This window comes from Sparus aurata, chromosome 23 (assembly GCF_900880675.1).
Source record: "Sparus aurata chromosome 23, fSpaAur1.1, whole genome shotgun sequence".
Classification (NCBI taxonomy): Eukaryota; Metazoa; Chordata; class Actinopteri; order Spariformes; family Sparidae; genus Sparus; species Sparus aurata.
Genome location: NC_044209.1, coordinates 26,761,940 through 26,775,540, shown reverse-complemented (window position 1 = coordinate 26,775,540; position 13,601 = coordinate 26,761,940). Strand labels below are relative to the sequence as shown.

The 13,601-nt window shown below is 40.1% G+C and overlaps 1 protein-coding gene across 1 annotated transcript; it reads left to right on the top strand.

Annotated features, from left to right (window-relative positions):
• Positions 1-470: 470 nt before the first annotated feature.
• Positions 471-13,562, top strand: grap2a (GRB2 related adaptor protein 2a). Its single transcript, XM_030409017.1, has 8 exons — positions 471-1,160; positions 7,415-7,564; positions 7,659-7,750; positions 8,208-8,327; positions 10,439-10,628; positions 11,190-11,282; positions 12,420-12,536; positions 12,806-13,562. The coding sequence occupies exons 2-8, from the start codon at positions 7,487-7,489 to the stop codon at positions 12,983-12,985; spliced, it is 870 nt and encodes a 289-aa protein (XP_030264877.1). The 5' UTR covers positions 471-1,160; positions 7,415-7,486; the 3' UTR covers positions 12,986-13,562.
• Positions 13,563-13,601: the final 39 nt, after the last annotated feature.

The following is a 13,601-nucleotide window of genomic DNA, read 5'->3' as shown; positions in this document are numbered from 1 at the left end:
GTAACCCAAAATAAAATGATGAATCTGTAAGTGAGCATAATATGTCTCCTTTAACATCCCTTGGCTTCTGTAGAAATGCTGTTGGAATATTTCAGTGGCAATTAGAGGCAAGAAAATATGTTTTGGAGGGGATTTATGTAAACCAATAATTTGTTTTCTAGACATATTGAAGAACTAAAAAGTATACTGCTTGTAAAAGTAATGTGTCTTTGTTCCAGTTTTTCCACCAAAGAGTTTGTCTAAGCTAGCTTACCTAGCTAAAACATTTCTGAATGAGGCTTCTCCAAAAACTATGAAAGCAAATAACATCAAATATCCGCTAATTTGATGTGAAGTCCACTCTTCCACCAGCACTTCTAAACGTCATTAATCAACACTTTATATCGCGTTTGTTTATCCCAAAAACCGAAGTGCAAAAAATGTAAGCAGCCATTTTGGTTTGGACCGTTTTCTGACCGGAAGCAGTTGCCAGGCAGAAGCTAGATGGCGCATAAAGGCACGTCCAGCCGTTAACGTCACCCTGAAGGAGAAGTGAGCGGTTTTTTGCACTTTTGTTTATGTGCTGATTAAACAAATACCATATAATGTGTCAGTTAGTTGGAGTAGGCGGCTTTAATTAGGGCCTATATGTTGGAAAGAGATCTAGATAGTCCAACCGTTGCAGTAATTTTAGCTAGGCTAAGCTAACCGGCTGCTAGCTTTAGCTTCATATTCAGCTAAATGGACTGAGTGGTGTTATCCAACTCTCGGCAAGAAAGCGAGTTAGCTTTTTCTAAAAATGTCGAATTGGATTAAACATTAGACTTGAGGACACAGCGCATCAAGAAGAGGCGTTTTATTTTGAAGGGAGGAAGTGACATTGTCCCCGCTCCGTGGCTGGTACCCCGAGGAGAGGCGGGTCCCGTCAGAGCAGCGGAGCGACGCCCGCAGAGATACAGCGGCCACACGGAGCTCAGCTATCTTCCGTCTTTACTCGAGCTCAGCTACGCGGCAGAGCAGGGAAACTTCCCTCCAACAAGCAAAGACTTTTATTTGTTCTTGCAAAAAACATTTTCGGGGTTCCAAACATGCTGCTGTGTTCACACCTCGGAGGGAGAAGAGGCCAGCCTTAGAATAAAAACTCCCCCACAAGTTGCAGTCGGCTCCAGAGCGGAGGAAAGGTAAGATGACCGGTGTTGATTAAATACCAGAAATCTTTTATAATAATCACACACAACACACTTCCTTGTAGAAATGATTCATCTTAGCAACGGCTCGGTTCTCTTCCTCTTTCTCACTCTGTCTGTTTCTCACTTCTCTTTCTCTCATCTGCATGTTCATTAAAACAACAATATTTACTGTACATTTTTACAATATGTGGTTTGTTTTTAAATAAATGAAACCCTCCTGCTAATGTGTCTTTTTAAGAATAGTTATAACCTATTGCATTGACACCTGCACTCCAATCTGTCTCTTATCACCCAGTTATACTTAATTATTTCTTCATTTCATTGTTATTTTTGTGTTTGTGTACTGGACCCTGCTGTTTGGTTCTGCTTGTTGCACGATTTGACCCCCTCTTGTTTTGGGGAAGTGAAGCAAGAGGGGAAAACTGATGCCAAATCATTCACAGTGGGTTGTAAAAAAGCAATTTAGGCCTATAATTTGGATGTAAATCAATTGTCTGTCTCTGGAGAGGTCAGAGGTCAGAGCGAGAGGTCAGTGACCCGTTTGATCTGGTGACAGGGGTGTGAGAGGCCTCATGTCAAGACATCCCCGCTCTGCACGTGAGGTATACAAGAAAACAGAGAGAGCAGGCTGGTTAACAAGAGGACTGAGGGATGGGTTGACTGGCAGTAGCCACAAAGGCACGATTAGGTTAATTAATTCAAGAAATCATCAGAACAGCAGTTAGAAATAAACGTTATAGCTTCCCACAGCTGGGTGATATATTGATATCGTATCGTTATCCTCATATGAGACTTTATATCATCATATTCTGGATATTGTTATTTTGAGATATGGTGTAAGAGTCTAACATGTTCTCGCTCCAGCTTCTCAGATTTGCTGCTTTTCCGCCATAATCATTTACATAAAACAAGACAACAACACCAGCAATTTGAAAAGATATCACCTCTGGCCCTGGGCACATTATTTTCACTATATCTTTACATTTCATAGACTAAATGATTAACTAATAATGGAAAAAGAAGAAGCTGAACATTAATCCATAGTAGATAAATTGCAGCCCGGGCCGTCCCTGTAGCTCAGTTGGTGGAGCGGTGTTGTGTCCTCGTCGCGGCGGCCGAAGTTTCCCACCTGTGGCCTTTTTGCTGCGGGACATCCGCTCTCTCGCTGCGTTTCCTGTCACTTTTATTGCTTGTCCTCTCAAATAAAGCCGTAAATCACAGCCTACAAATTCTGGTGTTTGTTTGGGGCTTCTTGTCTCATGATATCCAGTCTTACATTCTCACATGGTTTCATTAAGATAACTGTCCAAAAGACTAGAAAAAAAAACTAGAATATTAAAACATTTTCTCCTTAATGATCTCGAGGCCCCTCAGATTTATCTTGGGATCCTTTGGAGCGGCCGGAGCACAGATCTGGAACCACTGGACTCGGCTGTCGCAATATCAGATCATAACTACACGATTATTTAGGCCACAAATGTTATATTAGCGTATTTTCCTTAGAAATATGAAAGAATAAATGCTGGCAATTAAATAAGTCTTTTAACTGTTTTTCTAAAAACGAGTGAGGAGGTGGCGAGAGTCTGTAACCAACATTTTTATATAACACTTCTTGAGTGTTATATAAAAGGACAATTACACTTAATTACAAGTGAAAAGGCGACTAAATGCACTCAAAAACAAAAGATGCACAAGACCAAGCATCTCCGCTGGATTATTCACACAATATTGTCATATATGTATTATAAACAAAATGTTTTATTGTGATAGGATGACACACACTGGTCTTCACTACATCAGACTGGACTAAACTGTAACTACAGTAGTTCAGACTAGATCCACCTTATTTATAGAACGCTGGCCTTTTATCTGTAATGGAGTGTTTCTTGGTACTTTTACAGTTTACAGTTTATCTCGTTTAGCAGTGGTGAAGTTTTTGTGGTTATTATGCTTTATGACGTAGGTGAAGCGGCTCCGCTTTGACCAACCACAGCACCCAGACGTTTTGTCTTCGGAGGGCCAAAACTGAAACTCAGTGATGAGCTCTGTGATAAAATAGAAAGAATGTGTGTGTGTCGTGTTGCAGATGCAAAATGGTTCAAGGAACGAAACTTCATTGACTGACCTTTTGCCCGAAAGGTTCAAACTGTGAAAATAATTAACAATTTGATTTATATTAGATATTTTTTTAGGTAAGTGGTGGGCCACATTTAACGTCATGGGCTGACTGTGGCCCGCTGGTGCCACTTTGGGCAGCTTACACATTAATGCATCAGTATTATAACAATAAAATAATATAATGTTTAACACTGCAACACTCACAGGGAAAATGTTTTATACTATACAGAAGTGATATTTCAATTCCAATATTTAACTTGTAATGGAGCATGTTCTGTTACATTTTTGCGTGTAAACGATCTGAAAACTTCCTCAACTGCTGGTGAAAATTAAGTTTCAAAGATGCAGAACAATAGTGTGATTGTTCCAGAAAATAGGAATCAATTCAACAGTTTTAGCTGCTTCTCTTCTCGGATTCAAATCTACATGAGTGTGCTCACAGAGCGTGCAGTTTATGGTGCAGGTGCAGGATGAGAATGAAACGCCCTGAAGTCATTACAGTGAAACTTAATGCAACACTGCAAGCAACACTTCAACTCACAGATGAAACCATTAATGCTGTTGATTGTATCACTGGCGTAAAAAAAAAAATGCCTCGTGTTGACATGAATTTGCTCTAAATCACCTCAGATTGTTCAACAGAAAATATTCTCCAGAGCTCAGAAACTCTAACAGACAACTTCAGTCTTCAAAACACATTCATTGGCATGATTTCAGTGACCTTTATCAATTATTGCCAAGAATTCAGTTGTTTTAGCTTCTAAAATGTGAAAATATGTTGGTTTTCTTCGTCATCAGTGATACGGACTGAATATTTATTGGTTTTGGACTGATGGCAGGACGGATAAACACGTGAAGTTGGGCTTGGAAAGTTCTAATAGACATTTCCTGATGTTTTATAGACAAACAATTTATTAATCGAGGATTGAATTGGCAGATTAATCACTAGTGAAACTAATCATTCATTGTAGCCGTGGACCAAAAACAAATATAACCATTTAATCATTTAAATATACAAATATACAAAACGCTCAGTGTTTCACGATTAATAAATGTGAATTTATTTTAGTTTTCTTTGACAATAAACTGAATATCGTTGAGCTTTGGCTGTTGGTCAGACCAAACAAGGCATTTTTAGACCATAAAATAAACATCAATATGGAAGACTGATTGGCACATTTAATCAATAATGAACGTATCGGTTAGCTGTAGCACTTGTCAGTGTATGGCAGCATGTCCTTTATCTCTGTAGAGTAAAAATGTCACATATAAGTGGAGCACTGTAAGGCAGTGGCTTTTAACTAGTACAGGAAAACCACTCGCCATGTGTCGTACTGCTGAAAAGCTGACCAGCTCGCTGCTGTCAGCGTCTTCGTGGTTAAATCCTTCACTGTCACAGACGCCATTAACTGCACTTGTGCTGGCTAACACAATTTTTCTTTCTGACATCTAAGTTTTGATTGATTTTAAAGAAAGGAGTGAAGGAGCGGCACATGGCTGCAAGATATTCTGCATATTCCTTCATATTATTTCAGGGTTCGAGGAGTGGATACTGTGATACGACGAGTGTGGGATGGGAAATAAATAAGATACATAAAAGTAATTGGTGTTAGAGACATGAAAGACCCAGTTCTAGTCAAATGAAAAGAAAACCTGTCAATAAAAGCTCCCGATAGCTCATCTGAACAACCTTTTAATCTACTGAGCATATCGTGATCTGTGCACTGACTTTATTCATGAACATTCACATTGTAGGAAGTTCTCTGCTTCCATGTTGCACCCCCAGCGTAAAAACTAAACTCCTCCAATTATAGTGTGATTACACTCAGAGTCCTCTCGTGCTGTTATAATGTAGAAGCTGATGTAAGTCTTTGTAACATCATTCATTAGATATTGTCTCAAACAGGAGGGGCGTGACTCAGAGATCAGATAAGAACAAAGACCCAAAGTCTAAAATTGGACTTGATTTCCTCTTTACTTACTTCTGCTTTTGAGCACATGGCAAGCTGGGAATGAGAATTAGACTGTTTCTTGGAAAGAATAGTGAGTGTTCAGGGAATAATGTACATTGTTATGTGCCGGTCTGACAGACTGAACAGTGCTGATGTGGCCCCACAGATCATAATAGACTGAATTGTGAGTATTTATGTCAGTTTGGTCATGTTTCAACCATTTATCCTTTACTTTTTCCACTTTTTTCCATCATATTTAGCTAACTGTTACAACTGTTAGGCCAATCCATGACCTCTCAACCATTTATCTGTTTCTTTGACCTAAACATTTTTAAGTTTTCAAGGTCAGCTAACTATTTCAACTGTTTCAACCATTTATCCAACAATCTAACGTCCAGTTTGTTATCCAATCTAACATTCTAGTTCAACTACACTTCAGCGACTAATATAAATGATCCTGTAATGTTTTCCTGTTAATGTGATGGTGTCAAAGTAAAGTCCAACTTTTTACTTTTCTAACCGAATATCATTTTAAGTGTTTACTTAAGTTTCGTCTGTATCACAGTTTGCACAAGGCTCTTATCTTCTCTCCTTAAACACTTTGTGTTGATTGTTTTGTGGGAGTATCACGTTGTTTCTCACTCGTCCGAATCAGCACCAATGCTGCCAACACATCCAGGACTTTACCTCCACCCTTCACGCTTCAACACCTTCCAATCATGCAGTGAAGGCTTGAACAGAGCACACAGTTTTAAGAGCGAAGGAGCATCACCCAAGCGTGACTGACTTAAGTTTTCTTACTGCTTAAGACACGTAAAATGTTCAAGAACGTATTTTAAATTTGACATTAATTGTATCAATTTACAGTGATGATCACCAAAAACAAACGATTGCATTCTGTAGTTATTTGTTTAACACACCGTCCCAACGCTAAAAGTCATAACCAAAAAAAAAATTATGTTTCAGCCCTCGAAAAGATAAAAATGAGGACTAAAATTCAGAAACTCAGGTTCATTTTAATGCCTGTATATTAAAAGAGCATTCATCCTGTTATTAAAGGATGTTTGTTTGCCCCTCGGGTAAAGCGAATATCATTCGTATCATATCAGTGTTTGATATCACTATTTAAGGCACTTGAGTTCAAAGTGGAAGGTTCTCAGCTTGCAGAGCGCTCTACAGCTGCATGAGTGAAGCAACGTAGTCAGTATTTTATACGATAACTCACCACATCCTTCGCTCCGTAACCACAAAAGGAGGGAAGGTATTATTCACGTCTGTGGGAAAATAACCAAATCTTACACGCAAGATACAGTAACGGCTCTCATGAGGCTCAAACCCTTCCTGCAGCTCTAATTTGCCTTTTGATCCAAGTTTCAAAAGTTGAACTCTTCTGATGAATTACGTTTCAGTGATCACACTGACCTCCACATTCCCGTCCTGTGTGTGTGAGTCTGTAGGTAAACAGTACCTGATGAGGAAGTGGCTTCTGTGACTCTTCCTAATGTAAAAATAGATTACAAATGAATTTTTCCAGTTCTTCTATTCTCGACGTGTCATGTCAGTGTTTTTCATTCATGTCGAGAGTTTACAGGCAGACAGCTTCGTCACACATGACCACATATTGTGTAATTACCAGGAACTGGCGGCTGCTGTTTGTGTGAATGATTATAAGAAATCTGATTTACTGATACTGTTGTAAAAGAAATACTTACAGTCAGCTCTTTATAAACACCAGTACCTTTCCTTCATAGACATTGAGTCTTGTGAACACCATCTTTTCACTTGGTGTATATAAACCCTGATGTTGTCTTTTGGATCCCGGAGACCATCGACTTCATTAACAGCTCACGAAACGCAGTCAACATTGTTTTATCAGCTTGACGCTTTATGAACTATTTGAAGAGCTAGCAACAGAAATGACACATTATCAAAAGGTTATAGATGTAATCACTTCTGTGTAAGTTTTAAAACAATCATGTGACTTCTTAAAAAAAGATTTTGTGACCCTCCCAAAAACCACAGCTCAGTGTGTGTCATAAAAGCTCATCAGCACTGTAACACCTCAGAGAGAGAAGAAGCATCTCTGCTCTCACAGTTCTGATTTTCGTTTGACATGCACACGTGAAGTTTTGCATTTTTTGCCTTCCCTCTGTTTTTTCTCCCCTCCCCGCACAGGAACACTTGTCGTGGACTCTCTGATCGTCTCTTTGCACCTCGTCTTTGTTTCTGACTCTTCAGCCGGTCCTGATGGAAGCCAGAGGGAAGTACGATTTTAACGCGACGGCAGAAGACGAGCTCAGCTTCAGAAAGGGCGATATTCTGAAGGTCAGTGTGTGTTGATCAGATTGTTTTTCAGCGTGGCTTCAAAATGTTTTAATCCCCTTGTATGACGCCTTGTTCTTTTACTTTTTCTGCTCAGATTTTGAGCCCTCAGGATGAGTGGTACAAAGCAGAGATGAACGGCCATGAAGGATTCGTACCACAAAACTACATCGACATGCAGGCTCCGAGGTGAGAGACGGAGCTTCTTTATCTTATTTCGGATGCCATCTAGTTTAATCGCGCTCAACCTTTATAAAATATGCTTTATTTGAAAGAAAAAATCCTCCAGATTCTACAGTTTAAGATCAACTCCAGGTCAGCAGTTGTTAATTGTGTGACAGGACTTAGATAAAAACATTAAGATAAGAGAAAACATATATTTCTGACTTTTTGATAATAACTCCAGAGGCCGGGAATGTGACTGTGATGAAATAATGTTCAACAGCAGAAAGATTTAACTCTGGTTTCGTCTTTTTTGAGCTTGTGGACTAAAAAAGACGAACTTGTTTAAGATAAAGGAAGTACAGTAAGCTGTAATGTGAGACTGGCTGTAGGTGTGTGTGTGCGGTTTACATCAGATAAGAGGCAGCATCATATCCTCTGTGTGTGTGTGTGTGTGTGTGTGTGTGTGTGTGTGTGTGTGCAGGTGGTTTCAGGAGAACGCCAGTCGCAGCTCTGCAGAGGAACTCCTGAGGCACAAAGATGTGGGAGACTTCGTGATCCGAGGGTGTCAGAGTTCCCCTGGAGACTTCTCCATCTCTGTGAAGTGAGTCAAAATAATGTTTGTATGTAAAACAAATCGCACACACATTGATCATTACACCTTAGTGATCGCTGGTCTTTGCTTCGTCTTGAAGATCGCCACATCAAATCTTGAAGAAAAGCCTTTGTTGGAGCTTTGTATCGGTGTACGAGCAATTTATAAATTAATTTCTGGACTTTTTAAATTCACAAGATCACTTGATGTGTCTCGGATGATGAGTTTTCTCAAATCATCAGTCGTCTGTAGCATGAGACTGTAGTATAAAATATACTGAATATAAAACAAGTTTAAATGATGGTTTCCTTTTTTGACCTCCTTCACAACAGAAAATACAGGAGAAGATGTGCAAGTAATGGATTAAATCTGTGTTTGTCTGATATAAAGTCAGCTGGAAACGTTGGCATGCCATTCTTACTATCATAATAGCATTACTTCCATAAGAAGGGACAGTTCATACTGCTTTGCTTTTTACTTATTTTTTTTATAAATGTTTAAACTCGCCAAGCTACAGGCAACGTTACCTGAGATATCTTTACATTAGCCAAAAACATTGGTTAGTTTTCATTCTCGACAGCTGTTCAAATGTGTACGCTAATCAGCTAAAAAGAGTCTTGGAGCAAAATAATAGTTAAAGCAAACATCAGTCACTTATAGCATGAGACTGTAGTACAATGTGGGGACAACTGCCCACACTGTAATCAATACTTTCTTCATTGATGAAAGTGGTGCCATGTGATTGTGTGGAGAGCTCGATGTTCCTTAAACGCACAAGTCTATAAAGTGTATCATTATACTGAAAGCCCATAAGACTGATTGCCTGTTATACTGAAAACCATCGCTCTGAGAATTCACTCTCTCCCTCGAGTTGTTGTTCAGTGACTGCTGGTGCTGTCAGTGGAGCTTAATCAAACAGGCTTTAGCTTTTAATAGACTAACTTCCAAACAACATACCCGACATAGTCTGACAATAAGGTAATCGGGCCAAAAACCTCCGACGAGAGCACAAAGCTTGACAAGTAGAGCAACAGGAATAAAGGATTGGATTTCATGTCTGACATAATAACATTCAGAAAACCCTTTAAAGAATGTTGTAGTGAGAATTTTGTAGAGGCTGTGACATTTCACCAAACTGCAGGTTGAGGTGGATGGCTGGTGAAAAGCACGTAAGAGCTGTTTAATAAAGGTTGTAATGGTAATTAGTCTAGTTTGAGGTCAAAGTGGGTTTGTTCAATATGTTAGCTTCACCTCCAAATGCCTCCAAATAACAATTATCTTTGATCTAACATTTTTAATTTACAGTGTGTATGTATAACTAGCTGTTAGCCGCGCGCTGATGTGTTTACAGTAGCACAGGAATGTGTTTAATTAGATACTGGCAGAGACGATATAAAGGAATGAAGACAGATTTATTAGTGATGATCATCTCGCTGTCAAAAACAAGTTGACAGAGCGGATGTCAGACAGATTTGAGGTCGTTTTAGGGAAACTTTTTGTTTTATCTGTCGTGTTTGTTAGTCTTTAAACTCCTGACTTTCATGTTACAGCTCAAACAACATGCCCACATTTTAGTCTTATTTAGAGTTGAACTACGAACGTCGTTGATTTGGTGTTTTTTAACACATACAACTACGATTGGAATCTGTTGAAAGGTCAGTTACACTTAGTAGCCCGATTTAACCGTCAGCAAACCAAGTTTTCCCCTCGACGCCGTCAATATATATAAAAGAGGTAAACTCTGACTCATCAGCTCGCCCTCTAATGTGCTGCAAACTCTGCAGCACTTGACATATTTACAACCAGGAGACAGCTGCAGAAACAGTGTGAGAGTAAACACGGAGGCAGAGCATAGCAGCCCTCCAACATCAGCCTCAGTCAGTTTACCTCAGCGTGCCTGAAGTCCACAGTGGAAAAAATTTAATCTGTACACTTCACAGTGGGCCAAGATTTCTCTAGGTCTGTTCTCGGCTCCATTAAAGCCACCAAGATGTATTCCTTTCTATTAAACCTTGATGTTGTAGTTTTGTACACTGACCAGCAGAGGACAATCCAGGCGAGGGAACAGCTGAACCTCTGGAATGAAGGAATGACTCCTGCGTGCTTTGTCTTCCCCTCAGACACGAGAACGACGTCCAGCACTTCAAAGTGATGAAAGACAACAAAGGCCAGTACTTCCTGTGGTCGGAGAAGTTCACCTCCCTCAACAAGCTGGTGGAGTACTACAAGGTCACCTCCATCTCTAAAACCAGGGAGATCTACCTCCACGACGGCAGCTCGGACAGCAGGAGCCCCTCCGCGGCCCAGCCGGTAAGAGACGTGTTCGCCGCAGGTGCTTAGTATAGTTACATTAATACCTGTAATAATGTGGCGGTCACAGCCTACAGTCCAGTCTGTTTCACTGTGTATTAGAGCAGCAGCTTGTTATCGTGATTGGCAGGCCAGCGATTGACTTTTAGTGTTTATTTGCGTCAGCTCTGCACAAAACTCAGTTTGTGTTAAGATGTTATTTAAAGATTTGTTTGGTTTTATTCCATTTTATTTTTCAAACGTCGCGCAGGCTTAAAAGTTACTTGTGTAACTAAGGAAACAAGCCTATTTCTCAGAATGCCTGAGTTTTTCCTCGCTCAAATGATCTTTGTTGTTTATGAGAATGTGTTTGCTTACTTCCTGTGAAAACCGACCCTGCCTGAGTCTACAGGGCGTACGCCTCTTTGTACACATGAGATGACAGACGTTTGATTTACGAACTTATAAATAGAAACTATCTATTTTTTCTTTTTTTTTTTTTTATGCTTTACAGTAGTTCCTGATGCACTTATTTTGATGTCACAGTGTGTTATGAACTTCCTGTGTGTTTCTGTCTTACAGGCGAAGAGGGGAAGTTTGCCTGAACAACGCACCACAGCTGCAGCCTTCTCTGCTGCACCGCGCAGAGCTTCAGACCAGCCTCACAACCAGCTGGTGTGTATACTCACACGCACACACACACACACACACACACATGCACACACACACACACTTTCTACCACTATATACCAACATTTATCATTGTGTTGCACCACACTATCAGTTGTACAAAAGCAGATATAGTCGCAATATTTTTACACAGTTGAGCCGTCAGTGAGGTCAGATTAGTAACGTTTACATCTGTAATACCACTTAGAACATTTCAACTACTTAGCTGTATTTAAGCTTGCTAACGGTTTGTCCATCACTTCAGCTGAGCAGTTCTAACTACATCCACTACTTTTAGTTTAGTTTTTCAGCCATTCATCCATTACTGTAAGCTAACTTTTCCAACAGTGTTAGCATCTCTTCTATCTTTTCTCGTTATCTCTGACTTTGAATGGCTATTAATTGTTCTTACATAATATTATTAAATTGTTTAAACGAGGTATTTGCACCATTAATCCAACAATTCTTAAGGTTTTCTTTCACTTTTCAGTAGTCGTAAGAGTTTTTTCATTGTTGTTACGCAGCTTTTCCAAACATTTACCACTACTAACTATTCTAGCTGTTTATCTGTTACTTTTAAATTTAAACTGTTATTTAAAACAACACACTGTGTCCATTACTATAAGCTAATTACTTCCTTTTTCATGAGGCCTACTTTGAAATAGTAGACCTGAAACTGAAACAGTTTCTTCATTATTTACAGGCAGAGCAGTCCAAACAGTATGTGTAATATATGTATATATACACACACACAAACACACACACACACACATTTATCTTACATATACCGTTTCGACTGCTCTGCTTGTTTGCTAACTACTCTTCACACACACTCTCAATTCAGACGTTTAAACGTGTGCTGCAGCATTCAGGTGTTAATACCTAAAGACACACACATCAATCTGTGGATACATTTTTTTCTTAATCATAGTTTCTATTTTGTCAAATAAGTCCAAACACCTCACGGTCCACAATCTTTACCAAGAAATTGCAGAAGTAACCCCCCCGGGGTGTACAGGTGGCCTTGTGTGTGACTCACAGCTCTCTATCATTATGACTCATATGATAATTGACTGTATTTGCTTATTTCATAATCAGTTGAAGCAGAAACCTGAAATGAAGTGTTTTTCCTTTTTTTTCCAGGCTAAGAGAGCCGGTCTGGAGGAGCGAGCTTCCACCATTGGTCACACAGGAAGAAGCAGTCCCATCAACTCTGCTTGTCCTCCTCGTCGCACGTCTGAAACCATGCCTCTCCCTCAGGTCAGCCTGCCGTCCTCCCTCCTCTGTGACCGACAGTCTGAACACAAGGATATGCAGTGTATCATTAAAACACAGCATCTAATCTGAAGCTAGACTGACTTTAATGATTCACTGATTTTAAAACTTGATAACTGATTCATTCTCAGTCAGTTGATTTGTCTAATCATCTCAGCGCTAATTTCAGATCCCCAAATAAGTCATTCATGCCCTCAAACTGAAAATACTTGAGCCGATCTGTCAGGTGTTGATGTTCTTCTGCTGTCCCACAGAGGGCGTCCTTGGTGCAGGTGAAGGCGCTGTACGACTTCACCGCAGAGGAAGACGACGAACTCGGTTTCTGCGCCGGCGACATCATCGAAGTGTTGGATCGCACTGATGCGTCGTGGTGGAAGGGGAGGCTGAGGGGGAGAAGCGGGCTGTTTCCTGCCAATTACACATTACCGCTGTGAGAAAACACCCGGTGATGCACCTACTGTTGCTGCACAGACTCGCTCTGCAGGTGCACCTGCGGCACTGTATTTGTGTTCATGAACACGGAGCTGTCGGTGACTCATCTGATCTCTGCACCGCATGGTAACACTTCATCAAGACGCCGGTGCCCAATGGACTGAGTCACTTAGAGTTTTCAGATACATAATACCCACATATATGCGGCCACTCAGTGCGGTGCTTGTTCAGATTTTATTGAACATTTTTTGTGTCACTGAAGCAAAGACGCAGCCGTAGGAACTTCCTGAAACCGGGAAGCAGACAGGAGCTGCTGCAGAGGGCACCGAGGAATGTTTCATCTTATATTGATATGTCTGACAGCAGGTATTTATTTGCATATTGCTTATTGGCTGCTCGACTGATGAGTCGACTTTAATCTAACTGTTTCTGCCCATGTTGTAAGTCTAGTATTTTATAAAACAAAAGGGTTTGTATGAAAAATTCACTGGATTTCTAAAGAAGTCTGATTGCTTAACATAGACGTGTAACTCCCTCGCTGCTCCTTGACTTGGAAATAAAATAATTTTTTATAACTGATATGATGTTTAAGTCTTAACTCTGAATGATGACGGCCCT